Genomic DNA, 23,542 nt, shown 5'->3' on the forward strand with positions numbered 1-23,542 from the left:
TCTCAAACCATCTAATTTAGGTACCTAAAATAGGAAGCTAGTTTTCTATATTCACCAAGTATGAGGAGAGAGTAAAAAGAAAGACGGTTCTACAAAAACAGTTCATAAATAAATACGATTTACAGCCCACGCTCTTGCTCAGGGAGGTAACATGAGGTCACAGGAATATTCCTGAGTGAATGATCCCTTTTTCCACCCACTGAGCACAAATAAGGAGTGTCTTCTGGGCACCCAGGACAGGCAGATGGGCCTCCCCCTATCCCGGAGCTGCAAAGAGAGAGCCTTTACCCTCCTGTATCCTGACTTCTACTGCTTTTTCGTTTGATGGCACATCTCCAAGCATTTGCTATGAAACGTGGGCTTAACCCGAGAGGTAAAAACATTTTCATCATCCGGAAACGACGAGGGAACCGTGAGAGAGGAGCGGGTTGTTTCTGCGGGAGAGAGGATGGAGAGGACGCGCTCCTCTGGCATGGTGACATCCGAGGGACGCGGGTGCTTGCTCGGCTCCGGCTCACTCCCAGCTACAGATGACCCTGCGCGGCCCCGCCGCTGCCGCTGAGGAACGCGAGCATCCCTGGGGCAACGCGGCCATCTCAAAGTGCGGGGCAGCAAAGCGAACCCAGAGAAAGGCAGAGCCCGGTGCCAGGCGGGCGGCGCCAGCAGCACAGAGGCCGCGATACGCTCCAGTCCGGAACGCCCCGGGCTCTCCCCCTCCCGGGCTCCTCCAGCGCCGGGAGCGCGCGGGGACGCGGCGGGAGGGCTACGGGCGCGGCCGTTCCCCGCCCATCACCTGACGCCGTGGGCAGGCGCAGCGCGGGGCCGCCGGGACTACAAAGCCCGCCGGGCAGCGCGGCGCTGGGAGCCGGCGCCTCGGCGTGCCCAGGGACCACGGTGTAAGGCGGGTCCCAGCCGCAGCGGTAGCTCGGGCGCTGGGGTCTGCAGCCCGGAGCTGATGCAATAGCTGGATCTGCGGTTACCGCGGCGGCACCGCAGCACTGCGGAATCGGCTGTCTCTCTTGCGATCACGTTTGTGGGATCTGAACATGGGGAGATCGAGCGTGTTGGCGTGACTGTGCCGGCTCCTCGCGTTGCTCTGACCGCTTTCCTCGCCTGCCCCGATTACAGATCGCACCGATCAGGGGCACCGGCATCCTTAACCGCGCGTGGGGAGCTACCCGAAGGGCTATGCATCGGTTTGTGCTGTCTGCTAAGCAAGCGGCGGCAAGCCTAGGCTGCTGGAACCCGGGGAGCGGTGGGAAAAACACGGCGCTGCGATGCGCCACTTCGCTGGCGGCGGACCGGCCCCCGCGGGGTCCCCGGCTCCCGCGGCCGGCGCGGGAGGAGACGGTGCGCTGGAGCAGCGCTGCCAAGGCCTCTGCGGTGAAGATCAATGAGAAGGCGAGCAGGGAGAAGATACTGACGCTGGAGTCCATGAACCCGCTGGTGAAGGCACTGGAGTACGCGGTGCGAGGGCCCATCGTCCTGAAAGCCGGCGAGATCGAGAAGGAGCTGCGGAAGGTGAGGCGGGGCCGGGCGGGGTAGGTCGCCCTGCCCCACACCCGCCCTTTCCCGCAGCCAACGCGCCGCCGCCCGCGTGGGCCCCGCCCCCAGCGCTTGGTCGCCGCTGCATCTGATTGGGGCGCCGGGGGGCTCGGCGGGGTCGTTGACACCCGACAGGGCCCGCAAAGGCCGCGGGGGACGGCGGTGAGGTGCCTTGTGCCGGCCTCCGACCCTCCCCAGGCAGGCCCCGTGCCCTCCCCTGCGGGACACTCGGGGGTGGGGGGTTGGAGGGAAGAGAAGCCCAAAGCAAAGAAAGCCGCCCTTCGGTTGCTGTAGATCCGGTGTCACGAGCTGCATCAGGCAAACTCCCCCACAACGCAATGTTTACATTTCTTCAGCTACTCTGACCTTTTGGTCAGAGCAGTCCTACGTCCACCGGTTATACAAGAGAGTGACTGGCAAGCTTCCATCCCTGGAGGTGTTCAAAAACCGTGTAGACGAGGCCCTCAGTGATAGGGTTTAGTGGTGGCCTTGGCAGTGCTTGGAGGACCGTTGGACTTGATCTTAAAGGTTTTTCCCAACCTGGTTGATTCTGTGATTCTATGACAGAGCCTTTAAAACATTCAAGAGCATTTCAGAGATGCTGCCTTCACTGGGGCTATACTGGCGGGCTTGGAATGTGTGAAGTGGGCCCAGCTCTTCCTGGGCTCCTCTGGCACATTCAACACCTCTCTGGGTTTTCCAGACCTGGGAGGCTAGTGCTTTCTGTGGAGACCACCAATACTGTGCTGGTGTTTTCTTCACTGCAGGAGTTGAGGTACTATGGGGACAAGCCTGTGGAGCGCAAACACAGCCCAAAGTTGTAGGTAATTAGTGCTGTATCAGGCAATAAAGCCTGACACAAGATACTCCTGAGGGTCTGGGCCAGAAAGTACTAAATAAAGCAAATCGGTCAATGCTTGTATTTTGTTCTTCAGTTTTTTTTCCTATTCTTTACGCCAGCATTGGAGAAACCCAGACCTTAGCAATGCACGCATAGCTTTGGGCTTGTGCTGTCAATACTGTTGCCTAACCTGGCAGCGCAAGAACTCACTGGATTTTGGTTTGAACAAAGCTTTTGTCAAGCTGATTTTTTTATGGTTGCAAATATTATTCCCTGCCTTCACTGTTTCAGAAGGCCTTGCTACTGCAAGACCATTTTCATTGCTTTAAGCAAAAGCAGTGCCATAGCAATGCTATCAAGAGTTTATTTTAATTCTTTGGTCTTTGTGCTACTTGGTTCCTCTTGGTTTAGAAGGTGAAGCATGTTGTCACCTCACTGCATATTACATACATCAGTTACTTATGTCTACCTTAGTAATTATTAGAACCAGCTTTTTTAGAATTCTGCTTAAAAACTTCGAAGTGGTGATGGAGTTTTCATTTCATAACGTTTGATTTTTGCTGTAAAATTTGTTTATAAAGGTGTCATTGTCTTTATACAACTAGGTTCCCTAGTGGGTGCATTTTCCAGAGTATGAAATCCTCCCATGTTCTTGCTGAGTATATTTGATTTCAAGTTAACCCCACCGGGCAAGAAATAGTACTTGACAAAACAAATATAATACGATCTCCACTAGTTCCTCCCGACTTCCCTGTTTACTTCAGTTACCAGCTGAGTCACTGCAAAGACAATAAATAAGCTTCTGTGCACTTTTTAACAATTGCAAGAACAAGTCATTGGCAGTTACTTTACTAAAAGATGATTGTGGCAGTTTTGTGCTCGCCTACCTGGCATTTTCCATTTAAAAGTTGTTATTTTGTGAACCATTCTCATCGGATAATGGTAGCCATTATCCGATGTCTACCTTAGTAATTATTAGAACCAGCTTTTTTAGAATTCTGCTTAAAAACTTCGAAGTGGTGATGGAGTTTTCATTTCATAACGTTTGATTTTTGCTGTAAAATTTGTTTATAAAGGTGTCATTGTCTTTATACAACTAGGTTCCCTAGTGGGTGCATTTTCCAGAGTAGATAATGGCTGGTAGCCATTATCAATGGCTACCAGCACGCAGACATATGATTATGCTTGGCAAAAACCTTCCTGGCTGGCAGGGAAGGAGGAGAGTACTGCTGTGAAAGTTATGATGGATCTGTAGAGAACACTAATGAACTTAATGAAGCAGCTTGAAGACTTTATTTTCTTCCACACTGCTCAAGTTAGTCATTCCCCTTTGCCTTTCTGATATATTGTTACTCCTAATGTTTAATCAACCTGGTAAACAGCCTTGAGGAGTACCTGGGTTCCTTATAACTGAAATATTGTAGATTGTCTAAATGTCCATATTTTGGTCTAAACCTGACATCTGTGTGATCACAGGTAAGTAAGTACCACTTATTTGATTACTTTTAACTGAAACTGGGCAACTACTTTATTTCTTCCCTCTCAGCCTTAAGCTCATAGAGTTACATCAGTCAGCAGCAGAACTGACACTGCCTGATAAAGAGGCTGAAGTGGTTGTCAGAGAAGAGTGGTGCTGCACAGCATCTTTAGATCCATGATTACTCTTCACTGACAGCAAAACTGATGCCCCATAGCAATTCTACTACATATGATGGGGAAGGAGATCTCAGGCATGAGAGCATGGACTCCACTGCCATGACTGCTGGTAGCAAGAGCTGGGAGAGGTGAAACAATGATGGTAAATCTGCATTTGTCCTGTTCTGCCTAGGTGCCTTTGAATCATTTGTTCCCAAACTAAAGGCATCTGAAATGCAGACATTGTCTAACTGGATACATTAAAGGCGCTTCCTGTTTAAACTTGGTTCAATTCAATTAGATGTAATTCATGTGTAACTTACAACAGCTTGTCATGCAGGCTATATAAGTTACTTAAAGCTGTTTGCACAGTGTAAACTTTCATCTTTGAGTTTGGTTCTGCTGTCTTGGATTCTACATAGCAGTTCCTCTGTTATTCTATCTGGGACTTGCTTCTTTCCTATATTACCTGCATATGATTACAAAAGGAGCTCTAACTCCACAGTGCACAGAGAATAAGGGCTAAAATGTTACTTGAGAAGTTGCTGACTAGGCAATTGAAGGGATAGTTCCTTAAAAAAGTAAATAAAATTGAAGCACTGATTTTGAATAATGAGCTCAGGATTAAGGCAATGTAGGTGACAAATTAGAGTACTCTATTAAAGAAGAGTACGATTAATTGCTCAGGAGTACAGATGAGGCATGCTGTACTTGGACCTCATGAGTTTTGTTGGCCTCTAACCTGTATTCATGTAGGTGGAAAATGAAGGTTTTGATCTACATTAAGTCTTTCCAGCTGGAAATTTTCATTGAATCACTTCTCTGAATATTTTTGTTACAATTTTGAAATTGCATTAATCTTTCAAACGTGAAAACTTGATTTTCTCTTTGCTAATAGTAATAATCAGCTGATTCTGGTTTACTAAGGTGATAGAGAACATATGGAGATATTTTCCTTGCTGTTTCTAGGAACTTTTTAAAGTAAGCTAGAGCACAGGCGTATCTTAATAAATAATTATATTCTCAATAGAACTTAAATGATGGTGTTTTCTTTTGTTTTGTTTTTTACCCCTTTGTTTTAGACTTGCTAATAGATGGCCACCAATTCAAGTATTGACTTTAATTACATTTCAGATTAGAAATTTTAGCCTGAACATGAATTCAGTGCAAGAAAGTCACCTTTGGACAGAGCATTTCTTTTTACTTCATCAGTGATAACAGGGTAGCTTTGTCTTTACATGGGCAGCACACATGCCTGATTTGTTACTTTTGCATTCATGCTAATTTTAAGTGACTTACTATGTAAAGTCCTTTCTTATCTGTTACTCTGACATCTCTCTTCACTTATACTTTCCTTTTGTCCCCATTTCCTGCTTAGCTTTTACATAATGTCAAATTCTATGCCAGGTTAAGTTGGCTTACACATGCTTGCAAGGCATGTGCATATTAAACAGCACCTCTGGATCTACAAGTCAGCTCATGTAATGTTGGAAGCTTTGCCTGGCTTAGTGTAAGTCACATAACATTAGGTCCCTGTTCAAAACTAAAGTTACTGAAGCAAAGATATAGGGCAGAAAGGGGTAGAGGGGTGGAATGTATGCAGAGATACACTGGTAGCATCTAGAGAGTTCCTTCAGATCAGCACAGGTTGTTAGAATATTCCACCACAGAGTCTGAATTTAGGTGCCTTTCCTGCCCAGTTATGGTGTCTCTACACACTGAAGCCCTTTTTTTTTTTTTGCTGAACAGCCACTCTAGTCTGACTTACTTTGCTGTACACTCATCTCCTGTGATCATGTTTTTAATTTGCGTTACTATTGCAAAGAGATTCCTATTGCATGTTTACTCTTAAAGTCACTGGTTCACTCCCTACATTTCTGTTTAGATAATAAAACTACCCAAGTCCCTTTTACTTATGTAGCTCTAGCAGCTTTTGCAAAAGTGTTTTGGGTAAACGACTGTAGACTGGTTTTTGTTTGTTTTTTGTTTTTGTTTTTTTTTTTTTAACTTTGGTTTTTACTAATTCTTCAGGCTTTTAAACTGAATAGAAAAAAATCTGACTTAGAATCCAGACTTCATTGTGAATATGAGGACCATGTCCCTGAGAGTTGTGGAAAGATAAAACACAGTTTAGAGCATAACATGCAGAAATATAATTTGACATGCCAAGAAAAAGATACAAGATTGACTGGTACACCCAGTAAAGTTTAAATTGCTATAGCATAATTTCCTGCCTTGAAAACGTGCCTGCACGCACGCTGAGAAAATATCTTCCAGGCAAGAGCTATGACCTCATTAAGACAGAATTGTTGTTCCTCAGTGGCCTGCACATGTTGCTTATGGAAGAGAATCTGTAGTAAACCCCACATTTTTTAGCAGGGTGAAACTACTGCAGATGAAGATGAGGAAAATCAGTTATAAGAGTACAGTTGCCAAAATCATATGTTCAAAAGCACACAGTCCACAAGATCCAGATACTTATTTTTTCGTGTTGAATACAGTAACAGAATCTATTCCAAAACAGCCCTTTTCACATAGGTTTTCAATTTAAGGGGGTCCTACTGTCTAATCTCCTTCTAATGATCATTATTTTAATGCTGACATTTGCAGTCACATTAAAATCAAGAGCTCTATTCATATAGGCAAAACTTTAAACGTAAATGCACTTTTAACACTGTAGAAAGCAGAAGTAACTTGAGGACTTGAGTCTTGTTTCAAATTCTCTGAATCATATCTGTCAATTAATGGTCAGCTCTACTGATTTTCTCATTTGATATTAGAGGGCCTGCAAGTCATCACTGCCATTTCAAGTCAAAATCCAGCATGTGCTTTCTCCTTCATTCCAGCAACAGCTCATTTCAGCTTGAATTACACATGCGTAACACAAACTCAAAGCCTTACTCTGCGGTGAGCAGGTCAGGTTTATTTTTTCTGCTGTGAGCTGTTTTAATAAAAAGATCGGAATGCTAATTCAGGCCTTCAAGCTCCCATTAGTTCAGAGCCTCTGGGTAGTGCTTTCTTGGCCCTTTAATAAAGGGGGCACAAAAAAAGCAAGCAACTTGGCTACTACAGTGTAGATCTCAACTACAGTTTTGCCGGCACTCTTATTATACAGCTTGTTTGTGCAAGTCACAGCATAACAGACTCAGCTTGTGCTAAGGAAATAGCACAGTGTTTCATAGTGTGATGTTATTGCCTCATAACCATTAAAATGAGTCACAAAACAATGGCAATGAAAATGAAACGAGAAGCAGCCAAGAGTGAACGAATTCTGAACTTTAGAAATAGCTGAAATACCGTGTTGCTCTTCTGGGATTAAAAGCACCCCACATTTTTATGGCCTCCTCCAGTTTTCTTTTAGATTTTTTTCAGAATTTTCAGTTCTTTCCTATTGTCATTATCAAATCCAAATCACGCAAGCCTCTCTGCAGACTTTCTGGTGACTTTCTCCTTGAGAGACAGCTCATCACTTCCTATGGTACTCTGGGCCTGATGGGTTTGTTGAGGCTGTGGGGATGTCTAGGGTAAGCTTCCCTAAACCTGGTTATCTACGTAACGTTTGTGTTGACTTTGCACCAATGAATTCTGGTTCACATATGAAAATCCCTTCTCCCAGCTTTCTGCGATAGTTAGAACATTGACACAGTTGTTAAATAATCCTGTCTGACCTGCTTCAGGTTTCACAGGCTTTTCATCATGTCTCTTTAAAAGACTGCATTTCCTCTGAGGAGAGTGACAGAACTAACTGCTGAAGAAACTGATCTCCAAAGAACTTATTCCAAATCTGGGAAGAATCCTGTATTCAATTAAAATCCTTTCGTTATCAAGAAGACAGCAACTGAAAAAAAACAAACCAAAAAAACAAAAGCATTTTTGTATTTTCTACTTTACAACTGAATTTAAATGTGCAAGATGGCTTTTTCAGCAGTTAAAATGGCTATTACAATTAGTCCCTTCACTTAAAATTTAAAAAGAATGGCAGCAGATTGGCTTCATTCCCAAGATGAGGATGAATAATGTTAGGACAGTATGAGGTGCCACGAAAGGCAGAAAGTTGTAGCAGTGGTTTTTTTTTTTGAAGGGCTGGGGATTGTTTTTTCTCCTTCATTTGATTCATACCCTCTTCAGCAGACATGAATATCAATCTGGTACTTACTGCTCCCAAGTTTGTTATTAGAGCTCTTGTTCTGCAAGCTTCAGTTTTCCAAATCTCTGCCTGCTGACAGAGAGCAGTTACAATCCAGTCAGACTGCCTCAACAACACACCTTGAAAGTCTGGTCAAACTCTAGAGAGAGAGAATGTAAGAGGCAGCATATGTGAGTGAATGTATGGGGGAGAATGTAGGGCAGCTCTCTATCACTAGAAGAAAGCAAAACAATTTAATGGACTAGTTTCTGTCCCCCTGTATGTTCCTTGGCTTGTCAGGGATATAAATTGTCTTGGCACAGGCATGTCACTGACGTGGTCAAAGACTGCTTAGAGTTCTACAGTGAAATAAATCTTGCCCTAACAAACTATGTCCTGTTGAAGTACGTTTCCAACTGTTCTACAACTTGAGGTTATCAACATTACATTCATGCTTCCTCCTTCACACATCTTCCAAAAAGTATTTGATGTTAATCTTCCCTTGGATACTTGTGCACACTAATGCCATCACCGCAGGAAAAACACTGACACAAGCAACCATTGACTAATGCCACTCTGTTTTAAGGATTTGAGTGAATTCCACCTTGAACTCATCTGCGAAGTCATAGGCACATCTAGACTTCCCTTGATGCCAGCTTCTGATTTGCTTTGAAACTTTGACTCATTAACTTTCAACACTTGTTCTTGCCTTTTATTGTTTCCTGTTCCTTCTTTCTGAAAGACTAAGATGGAATTTTTTATTCTGGAGGAATCAAACATAAATCTGTACAACTGCTGATATTCTTTTCCAGAGAAACACTGGGAATCAAGTAAGAGAAGAACGTGAGAGAAAAACTAAGCAGTCAGAACCATTTTTTTCTAGGTTTCACTAAGAAGGGGATATAGTGAATCCTGTGAAAACAGTTCTAAACAATTACTGATATTAATGCATGTCAGGGAAGGCAAAGGCCCCAGTTATTTAAAAACATATCTCTGTTTTGAAAGACAAAAAAGGCCTTACCTCTTGTAGCTGAGACTAAGAAATACAAGTTAGTCAAGAGGACCACAGGCCTTTAAGCGGGTATGTAGGAGCAGTGTGTATAGCACAGAAAACCTCATTGCTCCTTCTCAACCAAGATTTTACAGTAAGATAACTAGTATGTATGTTGTTATTTTCTCCAGATCAATGATTTTAGTAGCAAAGGTAGTGTGGGGTTTATGCAGTAAGTGCTGACTATATACCTGCAGTAGATGCCCAAAGGCATGATAGCATAAACCCAAGTTATGCACTAGCAGAGATCTGCATGGTATCCATGTCAATCAGCTGTGAAAGGTCTGCTTCCTTGTTGTAAAGGCTATACCACTATAAAAACTCAACAGGTGCGTATGAAAAGCGGGGTACCTTTCAGCATTTCACTAACCAAAAAAGCAGCTATTTTTTATTGCAGATCTCAATAGTATTTATTTGTGTGCAAAACGCATCTTATTTGCCTAGCATAATCTATCTATGTTGTGAGAGGTTTGTTCTGGTTTTAATTTGGTAAAATGAGGTATTTCTATTTCATCTATTGCTGAGAACTGCTGTATTTTTTTAGACTGCCTAATTTAAGGCAAAGAAAGTATCCCTTACAATTTACTAAATTTGTTTTGCTATGCAAATCTAGTGAGACTGATTCTGTTTGCTATAAGAAGGACCAAATGCAAACACAAGCTGTGGGAATTTTTCTTAACTTTCAGCAAATTGAATTTGTTCTCCTTTTACATTTATCTATCTTTTCCTGCTTATTTTTTAATTAAAATGAAACAAAGTTGGGGTATCAGTAGACCCCAGTAGTATAGTTTGAAAAGAACCTATTTCTAGCTGCTTGCTTTGCTCTGCTCAAAAATTACTGAACTTCAGCTTCAGATACCTGTAATCTTTATCTGGCATCCCTGTTCTAATTTCATTATTTAAGATTGAAATACAACTCTTCTTTAAGCACTCAGATCAGCAAACATAAAAGCAAATGACATGATGGAGTCTCTGTCTCATTCTCAGTTATTGTAAGTGAATGTTGACATGGGTTTGTTTTTGTTTTTTTTTTTCAATTCCTGCTAAATTTAAGCCTATAGAATCATAGAATAGTTAGGGTTGGAAAGGACCCTAAGATCATCTAGTTCCAACCCCCCTGCCATGGGCAGGGACACCTCACACTAAACCATGTCACCCAAGGCTCTGTCCAACCTGGCCTTGAACACTGCCAGGGATGGAGCGTTCACAGCCTCCCTGGGCAACCCATTCCAGTGCTTCACCACTTCCTCCTTATATCCAATCTAAACTTCCCCTGTTTAAGTTTTAACCCATTACCCCTTGTCCTGTCTCTGCAGTCCCTAATGAAGAGTCCCTCCCCACCATCCCTATAGGCTCCCTTCAGATACTGGAAGGCTGCTATGAGGTCTCCACGCAGACTTCTCTTCTCCTAACTGAACAGCCCCAACTTTCTCAGCCTATCTTCATACGGGAGGTGCTTCCAGTCCCTTGATCATCCTTGTGGCCACCCTCTGGACTTGTTCCACCAGTTGCATGTCCTTTTTATGTTGAGGACACCAGAACTGCACACAATAGGTGACGTCTTCATTCTCATAGTCCTTGCATCTACCTCTGAAGATTGGGTGGTGCGGTCAGAGCATTTGCCAGTGAAGACCATGGCAAAGAAGTCCTTCAGAACCTCAGCCTTCTCCAAATCCTGTGTAGCTAGTTCTCCTGAGAGCTTCCTGAGGGGGCCTACGCTGTCCCTAGTCTGTTTTTTATTTGCTACGTACCTTAGAATCCCTTCCTGTTACCTTTCACATCCCTAGCAAAGTTTAATTCTAACTGGGCCTTAGCTTTCCTAACCTGGTCCCTAGCTTCCCGGACAACATCCCTGTACTCTTCCCAGGCCACCTGTCCTTGTTTCCACCTTTTATAAACCTCTTTCTTCCTTTGAAGTTTCCTCAGCAGCTCCTTATCCATCCAAGGAGGTTTCCTGGCCCTCCTGCTGCACTTCCTTCTAGTTGGGACACAACACTCCTAGGCTTGTAGCAGGTGATCCTTGAATATCAACCAACAGTCTTGGTCACCCCTGCCCTCTAGGGCTATATCCCATGGAACCTTACTAAGCAGGTTCCGGAAGAGGCCAAAGTCTGCTCTTTTGAAGTCCAGGGCAGTGAGCTTGCTGCACGCTCTTCTCACTGTCCTGAGGGTCTCAAATTCAACCATCTCATGATTGCTGCATCCAAGGCTGCCCTGGAGCATCACATTTCCAACGAGCCCTTCCCTGCTGGTGAGCACGAGGGCAAGCATGGCACCTCTCCTTGTCGGCTCCTCTATTACTTGCAGAAGGAAGTTGTCTTCCACACAATCGAGGAACCTCCTGGATTGCTTGCGCTGGGCCGTACAGTCCTTCCGACAGATGTCAGGGTGGTTGAAGTCCCCCATGAGAACAAGGGCCTGTGAGCATGAGGCTGCTCCTATGTGTCTGTAGAGCGCTTCAACCACAGGTTCTTCTTGATCAGGCGGTCTATAACAGATCCCCACAGTAATGTCTCCCATTGCTATTTTCCCTTTAGCCCTGACCCACAAACTCTCTGTTGACTGCTCACTTGTCCCCAGACAGAGTTCCATACTCTCCAGCCAGTCCCTAACTTAAAGGGCAACTCCCCCTCCCCACCTTCCGGGCCTCTCTTTTCTGAAGAGCCTGTAACCTTCCATTCCAACACTCCAGTCATAGGAGCCATCCCACCATGTTTCTGTGATGCCTATTATATCACACCCCTGTAGACGTGCACACACCTCTAATTCCTCTTATTTGTTCCCATGCTGCAGGTGTTTGTATAGAGGCATCTGAGCCAAGCTCCAAATGAAGCCAGCTCATTGGCTGGAGCGGCTGGAATATCTACATTGCTCCAAGCATTTATTATAGGTGCTGGCATCTGAGTGGGTGTGTTGGGATGGAATGATGCCCCCCTCCCACAACACATCTAGTTTAAAGTATCCTTGACCAGTCTGGCAAGCCTTCTACCAAAACTGCTCTTTCCCTTCTTCAGCAGCAGCTCCACCAGCCCCCAGTAGACCTGGCCTACAAACTTGGGTCCCATGTTCAAGACACCCAAACCCCTGACTATGACACCACCCTTTTAACTATTTATTAACCTGGCCAACCCTCCTAGCCTTTTTAGGGTACTCCCCTGTATCCTGGAGAACTGATGAAAAGGCAATCAATCAGCTCCAGAGGCCCTAACCACCTCTCCCAGGGCTCTGTAGTCCTTCTTTATGTTCCCCAGGCTGCTACTATCTATATGTCTAGCACCTACATGTATCACCAGAAGTGGGTAATAGTCTGTGGGACTTACTAGAGCAGGCAGCCTCTCTGCAACATCCCTGATCCGTGCTCCTGGTAGGCAACACACCACCCTTGAGACCGGGTCAGGCCAACAGATGGGTGCTTCTGTCCCTTTCAAAGTAAAAATTACCTTTTTGAGTCAGCTGTCTTGTCATAATGCCATTTCTAACTACCTATTTAATTTCAAAAGAAAAAACCTAAATGCTATCAGTTAAATGATGGACTGGATCTTTAGTGAGGATTTGATTCACATTATCTCATAACCTCTCAGCCACATTACACAGCTGTACATGCCCAAATCTTGATATACCTGGGAATTTGCATCCTTAGTGGCTATTAATATTTTGGTGATTGTTACCTTTGCACATCTGCGTTCTGATCTGTCATAGAAGTCTTAACACATAAGCCATGGTAGAAAAGCAAAAATTAGTTAAGGCTTGCAAGCCACATGTTCTATATCCAAATCCAATAACTTGCTGTAAATATAAAGGCCAGAAAAAGGCTTTGTGAGTTGAGTCCACAGCCAGAGCAGGATGTTATAGGTAGTTGTGTACAGAAAATGAATCAGTCTAGTTCTGCAGTTCATTAGTCCACATGAAAAATCTGTTACTGTTAGAAGGCCTTTCTCCTATCACTCATACTTAAATATATATTAGAAAAGCTATACATTTGTTTTTGCCTGTCTCCTTTATTCATCTTGTAATATTGGCTTTTCCTTTCAGTTAATCTTTTTTCTTTAAATCAGTGGTGTGTTTGGTTTTTTCCTACCAGTCAGTTCCTTGTCTTTTTTCCCCTTAATTTTGCTTTTTAAAGAGCACTGATAGCTGATCAACTGTCATCAGCTGTTTTTCCTCTATTTTCATGATGTATCCAGTCCTTCATAGCACAAATAGCTGTCTATTCAGATTTCAGAGATTAAGCAGCTTTTAAGTATTCATGGTGATTATTTAGCACTTCTGCTGTTTTTCTTATAGGGCCTCACTATGATATATTTTGTAAAACATGTATGTATGGAAAAATGGGGTCATCACATAATATCTAATCTAAACAGAAAACAAGCAGTAGCATTACTGGTTGTACTCTAGAAAGCCCTAAAGGTGAGCATTTTTTTCTGTAAAACATACAGCAACGTATAAAAAATGTGTTAAGCTTTACATTAAGCACTCTATTTGTTCTGGGATTAGGCACTCTTTAGTTACAGTCATATGACAGATACCAAAAAAGAGGAATTCCTTATCCTCTGCGTCATCCCTAACAATGCACTGGGAATGATCTCTTTTTAGGGAATCAAAAAACCTTTTACTGAGGTAATTAAAGCCAACATTGGAGATGCACATGCAATGGGACAGAGGCCAATCACCTTCCTCCGTCAGGTAAGGATATTATAAAATAATTATTTTTGATTTTTTATTAGATTACCAGGAATGCCTTAAAATCTGTCTGGTGTGTGTGTGAACATAAAGGATTCCCTACATGCACTTAGACTTAACATAGTTCTTTTGTAAAGAATTAGATATTTTGATTTCTGAGCTGAAGTCCTATACCTTGCTTGCTGAGTGTCCTCTTTCAACACAGTATCTTTCCTTACATTTCATATTATTCCCCAACCATACATTCTTCTGCCACTTTTCCTATGTTATCAGTCTGTGCATTCATTATCAATAATGCATTTACTTCAAAAAAGAAAGTGATTATCTTCAAAGTAAAAAGCAAATGCTTTTTCTTCATCTGACAGTTTAAGAGCTGCACACAAGTGGGTGCAACTAGTTGTACTGTTGCTGATTTTGCACATTTTACCTCTGTTTGGTTAACATATAGGAAAGACTACAATAAAACTCACCTTTGTGTATTATTCCTAAAACACAAGCAAGGTTTAAAACTAGTCTTACGCTATTTACTGAACATCCCTTAGACACACATGTAAAATCCAGTCTATAATAATGTAAATTCAGAGTTCTAAGAGAAACTGAAGCCCTATCAAACTGGGAGTCCAGGTGATGAGATTATAAAATTGAGCTATACAGCAAAATTGTCAGCAAACTAGGAAGACCAGAGCTTCTTACAAATTATTCAGATCCAGTGTTATTAAATAAAGTAATGTGTAAATGGGAAATTCTTCCTTTCCATGATTGTGTGAATTAATTCTTCAGTCACTGTCCCACAAGATAACAACAGCCTATCTGTCTTACACCATGTAAGCATAAAAATGAGAGAGAGCCTGGAACAAATTCAGCTGATCTCAGATCTGTAGATACAGGTTCTTTGTGTCTTACATTCCTTCATAAACTTAATTCTGCTAGGTCATGTATCTACTTTGACTATGTTCTATATCACCCCTTATTTTTTAATTATTTCACAGAAATCCAATATAGTAATAACTATAAGTTATTTTTGGGAAGGATTATTAGAACATGCAACTGGGGCTTCAAAACTCAATCGTATTTCTCAGTTCTGCTCCATTTTAAACTCGTGGTTTCTGTCCTGGGTTCAGCAGTAGCAGTCATTTTTCTTAGTAGCTGGTGCAGAGCTGGTTTTTGACTTTAGCCTGAGAACAGCGCTGATAACACCAATGGTTTTAGTTGTTGCTCAGTAATGTTTACTCTGACCAAGGACTTTCTGAGTCTCATGCTCTGCCAGGGAGGAGGGGAAGCTAGGAGGAAGCAGAGGCAGGACACCTGATCCAAACTAGCCAAAGGGGTATTCTGTACCACAGCGCATCGTGCCCAGGATGTAGAACTGGGGGGAATTACCTGGAAGGCTCTGATTGCTGCTCAGGTCGGGCTGGGTATTGTTCAGCAGGTGGTGAGTAATTCTATTCTCTCCCCTCATTATTCCCCTTATAATCATTATTATTGGTGGTAGCAGTAGTGATTCTGTATTATACCTTAGTTACTGGATTGTTCTTACTGCTCAACCCATAGGACTTCCATTATTTCGCTTCTCTTCCCCATCCCTCCAGGAGCCAGGGGAAGAAAGGGGGAGTGAGTGAGCAGCTGCGTGGTTCTGAGCTGCAGGCTGGGCTTATACCATGACAGTTTCATGTCAATAAAACAGGCTAGTAATTCACGAAGAGTGGAGGATAGCGCTGTTTAGAGATAACATGAGTAATCAGCTGTGTTTTAATGTATTTGAGCTATGCATAGCTCACCTGGACTCCAGTCTTCACTGTTCATAATACTAATAGTTAATAATTCTATAACTTCTTATGAACAGAACTTGGAACCCAATAAGATTTCTTCAGTTCTGTAAGCACTATCTTTAACAAAATAACTGCAAACTCTTCATCAATAACCTTTGTTTTAAATTAGCTAGGATTTGTGATTTTCATCTCCAAGGAAGGTTAACATTAGTATTACCAACTTAAAATAACCATTGAGAAGTGGCCAATTTACATTTTCTTGGCACTTTAGGTAGTAGCACTGTGTACATACCCAAACCTGTTGGACAGCCCAAGTTTTCCAGAAGATGCCAAAAAGAGAGCCAGACGGATCTTGCAGGGTTGTGGAGGAAACAGCTTAGGTAAGCCTCTTAAGTTTTAGTTGTTCCTGTTGGTATTAGAATCAACAAGGTAGTTTCAGTATCTGCAGTGCTGAAATTTCTTAATCATATTTTATAGGATTACAAGTCTAGAACAAAATGATAGGGGGAGAGTTCATGGTGTGGCTTACTGATAGATAAGCAGTGACTAACAGCGCAAATTTTTGAAAACTAAAACCACTGTAGATCTTACTGGTCTCTGTATTGCTTTATGTCTTCTCTCCACCCTCCCTGTCTCTAGTATCATGCATCAGCCCCTTCTCTTGATCTCAGTTGCTTATCAGCCTCTGTACAGCACTCCATAAACACGTAGTCTGAGGCAAGTGGATGTGCAGTTGATTGGAGGTGACACCTATCACTGTCTTGTTAGCCTGACATCTTACTACTGTTCTCTTTATGGCTGAGAAGGAGATATTTGCTTTCTTGGGAAAAAGCAAAGGACAAAACCTGATCCTACCATGTAGCTTGATGTGTTGTGTTCTAATAAAACTTTATTTTCAAAAACCATCCAACAGAAAAGTGGCTTCACTAGATACGCGCAAGCTATTTGAAGCGTTGTTCCCACACCTATATTGGCCTCCTTAAATGTCTTCGCTGCAGAGTTAATATGAATGTCTTGACCTCTGGATATGAACTAAATAACCTCAATACCAGTGAACTTTCATTTGGCAAAACTCTACTTGTAGTATTGCATCTTGCTACTCCCAGCCTACGTATGACGGCTCAGATATGTCCTCAACAGCTGTTGTGTTCAATCAATACTCTGGGATTTCTTTGACAACAGTTACTTTTCATGTAGGATAACTGTCATGTCTTTCCAGACAGTTGACAAATTTGCCCCTCTCGTAAATATATCTAATATGTGCACATGCATTTTTTTGGGTTGGGTTTATTTATTTACATTCTACAGTGCAGACAGTTGGGTTCTGATCAAAGCTATCAGTTGAATACAATTAAGAGTACAAGACCTGAAAACTGAGTTCAGGTCTTCTGTATATCCTCACTGAATCATGGGACTCAATGCTTAATGGAGCACAAGACAGAATGACAGCTTAGGTTTGTTCTGCTTTAACAGCAGCTCCTAGCCGTGGTCAGAGACCCATGCATAGACCCAATATAACTCTTAGTCCCATAAAAGTAAATGTTTAGGACATCAGGGAACTTTGTGCCCTTAATTACCATTTTGTCCCATGGTTCTTTGTCTTGATGAATTATGCTTTCACAGAAGTATTATTCGGCAGACTACTAGCATATAACTGAGCGATAAAATTTAAGTCAGGCAAAATTATTCCACTCCACCCAGTGAGTACAGAAGATTCTACAGCTTCATGACAGTCTTCTAAATTAGATGTACACTTGTCACTTTGTTTTTCATCAGCTGTAAGCTTCATAGCTTGAATCCATTCTTCACCTTGGCTTAGGCTTATTTTTACGCTTTATTGCACACACTCAGCAATGATGTACACAGGCATCTAACTTCTTGCTTTATTTAAGATTACTAGTTGTGCTCTGTAAACTGCACAAGGCCTATAGATTGGGGTGATCCTAAACATTTCTGATACAAGTAACTCAAAAGCACTTGTGGGAGAGGCTGGGGGGGGGGGGGAGAGAGAAGCAGTTTAAGATTTTTGGAGTTTCAGACTGTGGGAGAAAATGGTATTGCATTATTTTCATAGTGCACATATAAATTTTATTTTTGTCATCGATTTGTGCTAAGGTCAGTCCAAAGGACGTTCTCCTTCACATGCTACCTCTTTGCCTTCCTCCCATTAGTTAAATAGGTGTTGGTTGATATTCTGCAGTGGTTTTCAACATAAAGAAAACAGCAGGGAGTTAGTCAAAATGGTACTGCTGTCCCAGTTTGCAGAGTAGCCTTTAAACCCTGGTTTTTACCAGTCTAGTTTATTTTGTTTGTATTTTAGTAATAATGATAATATTTGTCTAATTTCAAATGAACTTTTTTGTTCTGTGAACAAACCAACTCCGTTTCCTACTCCTTGAAAAAAAAAAAAAACAACCCCAAAAAACCCACAAAATAAGACCCCCCCCAAAAGACAAAACAAAACAATCCTTGAGGTCCAAAGCCCTCATACATACAAAATAGTTCATACAATATAAGCTCAGGAGTTTTGCTAGGAAACAGAGTATCTGATTGTTCATTCTGTGCAATTCTCATCTCATTTTTCACAGGATCTTACACTGCCACTCCAGGCATAAATTGTATCCGTGAAGATGTTGCTTCATATATTGAAAGAAGAGATGGAGGGGTTCCTGCAGATCCAGATAACATATATCTTACCACTGGGGCAAGTGATGGTATTACTGTAAGTGTTAAAATTAAACCTGTCTCTTCTTGGTGTGATTTATCAGCTACCTTTGGAAATACAGGTCTCTGCTGAACATCTGGTCTCACAGCTCCAGTGAGTTTGGTCTAACAGGTGGATATGTGATACGTCACATTATGTGGATTTAAGATGCCAGCTGAGAAACAGGCACATGGAAACAAAGTATTTTAATATACATTAACTTATACCTTTTGTAAAAGTTGTATAAACTGCATAGGGACCTAAATATAAATTTGAGAGATTCGGGCCATTCAGACTAAACAATGGTGTCCTCAGTGGTTAATATACGTAAGCACTGAAGATTAGAAGGTCTAAGACTGTAGCAGAGAGAAGTGGGAATGAAGAGAGAAGTGAGTGAAGAGAATGAAGTGAGAAGCCCAGCAGCTCTTTTTTCTAGTAAACTCTGCTAGTGCAGATAAATGTCAGTGAAAATCCCCAAAATCTCTTCAGTAGCCAGCTTGTTTGGAAAAAAAGCATGAGGTTTTGGCTTTAAGCAAGGTCCAGAGCTTGTCCTCAATTAAGACAGGAATAACTGTCTCTATTAAATTTTCCTTTTCACAGACAGGCACGTTACACAGAACAACAGGCAGTTCTTTGCTTATATTAAGGCAACCTCTTATAGATTGTAGAAGTTCGGGTTTTGTTGTTTTATTAAAAATGACATCTAGTGGCAGGGTTAAGAATGACAGTGTTCTGGTACAAGCAGTTCTCCAGTTGCTCTAGTGAATTGGCTTTCCAGAGTTTTTGATGCCAAGCTTTAACCTGGTGGCTTGTCAGGAATAGCAGCATACCATGTCAAATCTGTACCATGCTTACTTGATTTCACCAGCGATGAAAAGTCAGCAGTACAATGAGTCTCATTATTTGGCACTTCCAAGGATAAAACATATATTGTTTCATAACTTTGGGGACAGAGGGTGTTAAAGCGTTTTTAAATTTGCACTTTGTCTTGATTATACGTTTTGGATAATTGATATTTTTAAACTAGTGGTGGGTGCAAAATTATGCTGATTATAAATCATTAGCTTAGCAGCTAAGTTAGTATGTGATAAGGGGCACAGAAAGGCAGATTTCATTCTAGAACCAGCAAGAAAGTTCAAGGATACTGCTATTATATCTGAAGAGGTATTTTTTGTTTTACACTGTCAATTACCTATTGATAAGGATGCCTGTTTTGATTGCACCTGTACTTCAGAGTTCTCCCTTCATTATAAAGGCAAGAAATCTCTCCATTCCTGTAGCATATGCACTCTTTTATCTAATTCACATGTAAAAAGCCTACACAGACACACAATTGATAGGCACAGACAAATCCTATGGACTGACTTCAGCACAGGCATTTCTAGCTGTATCTTCTGAACATAAACTACATACAATATATTGGTTTTCCATCCCAAGATGTCTCTTCAGTTACTTGAAAATGAAACTATAATGTGAGTTTGTAGTTTTGTTCCCACCTGGACACAATTGCTGCTAATCTCTGTATGTCTCTGTTCCAATGGAGAACCTCCACAGGCCCTAGTTCTAATTTTTGGGTTTAGTCATTGGCCATGTGAGGTTGGTGAGGTAAGTGGAAAGCAACAAGCAAGAACTAGCTGAGTCTGTTGTAGTTTGCTTACAACTGGGGACACTAGAAGAATCATGATCCTTATATTCCTTCTGGCTTATTCCCTTAAGCTTATTCCTAAATCTTGCAATTGATCTGACATGATCTTTAGAAGCCATGACATTCAGAAGAATTCTATTGAGCTGAATTAGACCATCCTCCCTCAGTCAGTAACTTAGCTTGAAATAAATCAATGCCTTTTGATACAAGAAGATGACTGTATGCTTCTGGATGCCTTAACTCCAGACTTTTTAAGAAGGAAGATCAGTAGCTTATTTTAGCGTATACTATTAATTCTGGTGTGTGAGTTTTTCTTTCTTCTTCTTTTTTCTAAATTCCTACTTTTTCCCCAGACCATTTTAAAGATCCTGGTCTCAGGAGATGGAAAATCCCGAACAGGGGTGATGATCCCTATACCACAGTATCCCTTATATTCAGCAGCCATATCTGATCTAGATGCTATCCAGGTGAACTACTATTTGGATGAAGAAAATTGCTGGGCACTAGATGTGAATGAACTTCGCCGTTCCCTGAAGGAAGCTAAGGCATACTGCAATCCGAAAGTCCTCTGCATCATCAACCCTGGAAACCCCACAGGTCTGTAGCAATCTTTGTTAATGGATGGGTTTTAACACTGTTTTGGGGTTTTTCCTTCTTCCATTCATTTGAAATCACAGGCAAATTCTGAAAACCTATTAAATATATAACATTGAATTCTAGAGATCAGTGGTTTAAGTAGGACAGCATGTGTTACTTACTTCAGTGTCATGGAACTCCAGGGATTTGGGAAGACAGGGGAGCAGGCTCACTTCACTGGATACCATTTGAAGCCACTGCTTCCAGTAAACTTCTGCAGACTTGTGGAATCACTTGATCCTTCTGGTCTTTATCAAAGATCTTGTCTCTGACATGGCCTGTAGCCTCTTGCCACTGAAAGGCAATGACTGAACATGACTAAACACTCTGAACTCTGTGGCAACCACTGTTGCACTCAAAATAATTTAGTTTTTTGAGTAGCTGAGGTTGATTAGTGAGAAACTAGCTCCCACTTAACCATCATGCATGTGAGTATTTCAACTGATCAGTTACATATGGAGTACATGCTGGGGATGGACTATTCATTAGGGCAGTGACAGGACAAGGCGTAATGGGTTAAAACTTAAATACGGGAAGTTTAGATTGGATGTAATGAAGAAATTCTTAACTGTTAGGGTGGTGAAGTACTGGAATGGGTTGCCCAAGGAAGCTGTGAATGCTCCATCCCTGGCAGTGCTCAAGGACAGGTTGGAGAGAGCCTTGGGTGGCATGGTTTAGTGTGAGGTGTCCCTGCCCATGGCAGGGGGGTTGGAACTTGATGGTCTTAAGTTCCTTTCCAACCCTAACTATTCTATGATTCTATTCTATGATTCTATACTCTTAGTAAGTTAAATTACTGTATCTCACACTTCCTTTGCTTGAGATAGACTAAGTTAGCTTGAACCATAAATCCTCCAAAAATTTTCTTTAATTTCACACTTACTAAATTGAATTATAAAATTCAATAGCACTTTCCTGAGAAAGAGGGATGTCTTACTGCAAAGCTAATAGTTTAACTAGGTCTTGGTGAAAAGATTTGTGTACATATAAATGTTCCACTAACTTTCTTCTTGCTTTAAAAATCAAACCATAGGACAGGTGCAAAACAGAAAGACCACTGAAGATGTAATACACTTTGCTTGGGAAGAGAAACTTTTTCTTCTGGCTGATGAGGTAATGGGATATTCTGTTCTCCCTAATGCATAGCTAAGAGTAATTTTTTTCCATGTGTGATATTGGTACAAGGAACAGATTGTCTATTATTATTTTAAGCCATGAACAACATGCAATATTCTTAATATCAGAGGATTAATATGAGAGGTGTCTTGATCTGGATTTGAACTAGAAAGAGCAGGGGACATAAGCAAGGACACACAAGGAGGAACTTTGCTGGAACTGACCTAAAAACCTATGTGATACTCAGACTACTTCAAATGAAAGAAACAGAAGGAAAATCAATTAAAAAATACAAGAAAAGGTTAAGTTATACACAGACACTCGCTATCCTTCCAAAGACTAAACTGTTAAGTATGGCCACATAAGATAAAATGCATGATACAGTAACTATCAATAATTAATAATTAATAATAATTATAAACAAATAATTAACTATTATTAAACAAAAAAGACACAAGAACCTTGTGTCTTTTAATGGGTTTAAGTTTTGAGTGTTACTACTGTTTTCTTCAGACCTGGCTCTCTAAAAGGTCATATTTTATCTTTAGTTGGGGGAACAGAGCACATTAATGTCTTCTGACTGTTCAGGTTTACCAGGACAATGTGTACTCTGAAGGATGCCAGTTTCATTCTTTCAAAAAGATTCTCTATGAGATGGGACCCGAGTACTATAACAATGTTGAGCTGGCCTCTTTTCACTCCACCTCTAAGGGATACATGGGCGAGTAAGTCTGCTTTTTTTTTTTTATTTCATTTTCCTCATTAATATGGTTGGACAGCCATTCATGTTAGTAGCCTGAAGGTAATCACCTTCTATTATAATTTTAACTAAAAACAATTAAGAAAAGGAAGGCAAGCATTTAAAGCACAAAGTAATGGATTAGCTCAGTGGTTTTCAAAGTACCAAAAAATAAGTGTATTTATTTCAGACACCTAATGCCTCAGTTCCACAAAGGTGAAATCCTACAGTCCTAAACTGGACGTGTGATAAAGGAAAATATGGTCTCCAACAGTCAAAGGAATAGCTCAAGAATGACTGGGATGTTTAATATTACAAATGCTCGGATTTGGTTGTTCTGAGGAGGAAGAGATGGAAGAAAAATAATTTTCTGATTAAACGAATGCTGCTACAGCCATGTGCTCTTGTTCTTAAGAGTGAATAGTCCATGTTGTTAACTTGCCTAATGGGGAAGCTGCATGTACACCTTCTTCTCTGGACGGGATACCAAAGCTTAATGATATAGCATTTAATTTCATCTTAAAACATCAGTATAGCAGCTGTTTCAACAATCTATGTGTTACAGATTTTAAGATCCTCATTAATTGTCTTTCCACTTCTGCAGTCACTTTAATTGCTTTTCCAGTACTTTTACACTCGAGGTTAACTAAACTTTTCTGTTCACTTTAATCACAGGTGTGGCTACAGAGGAGGTTACATGGAGGTCCTTAACTTGCACCCAGAAATTAAAGGACAGCTTGTTAAGCTGCTTTCTGTTCGCCTTTGCCCTCCAGTCTCAGGACAAGCAGCAATGGATGTTGTAGTGAATCCTCCAATACCGGGAGAAGAATCTTACTCACAGTTCATAAAGGTCAGCAATAACGTTCTTTTGTGCATTTCCTAAATCTAAGTACTGTGAACTCACAATTTGCACAGAGACCATTCTCCTTTCGTTTCTTCTCCAACAATCCTGTAATAACACTAGTTTACAGAACTCTGCAGGGTATTTTAAATTAACCCGGTGTGACTACCTTTCCAAGTATTTTTTATTCCTGTTACAGTTCCTTTGTTTAGAA

At 41.5% G+C, this 23,542-nt stretch overlaps 1 protein-coding gene across 1 annotated transcript in view; it reads left to right on the forward strand.

Moving 5' to 3' along the window:
* The first annotated feature begins 841 nt into the window (after positions 1-841).
* The window catches only part of GPT2 (glutamic--pyruvic transaminase 2), a 29,469-nt gene continuing 6,768 nt past the window's right edge, over positions 842-23,542 (forward strand). The window contains exons 1-8 of the mRNA XM_061469332.1: positions 842-1,521; positions 13,792-13,881; positions 15,919-16,027; positions 18,236-18,369; positions 20,350-20,593; positions 21,666-21,745; positions 22,337-22,473; positions 23,163-23,337. Of these exons, the coding sequence (XP_061325316.1) occupies positions 1,189-1,521; positions 13,792-13,881; positions 15,919-16,027; positions 18,236-18,369; positions 20,350-20,593; positions 21,666-21,745; positions 22,337-22,473; positions 23,163-23,337 (1,302 nt within the window). The 5' untranslated portion in view covers positions 842-1,188. The remainder of the gene's footprint in view (positions 1,522-13,791; positions 13,882-15,918; positions 16,028-18,235; positions 18,370-20,349; positions 20,594-21,665; positions 21,746-22,336; positions 22,474-23,162; positions 23,338-23,542) is intronic.

The sequence above is a fragment of the Pezoporus flaviventris genome, unplaced genomic scaffold (assembly GCF_033815535.1).
Source record: "Pezoporus flaviventris isolate CSIRO_AGI_PZ_B2104156 unplaced genomic scaffold, CSIRO_AGI_Pfla_v1 ptg000056l, whole genome shotgun sequence".
Taxonomy (NCBI): Eukaryota; Metazoa; Chordata; class Aves; order Psittaciformes; family Psittacidae; genus Pezoporus; species Pezoporus flaviventris.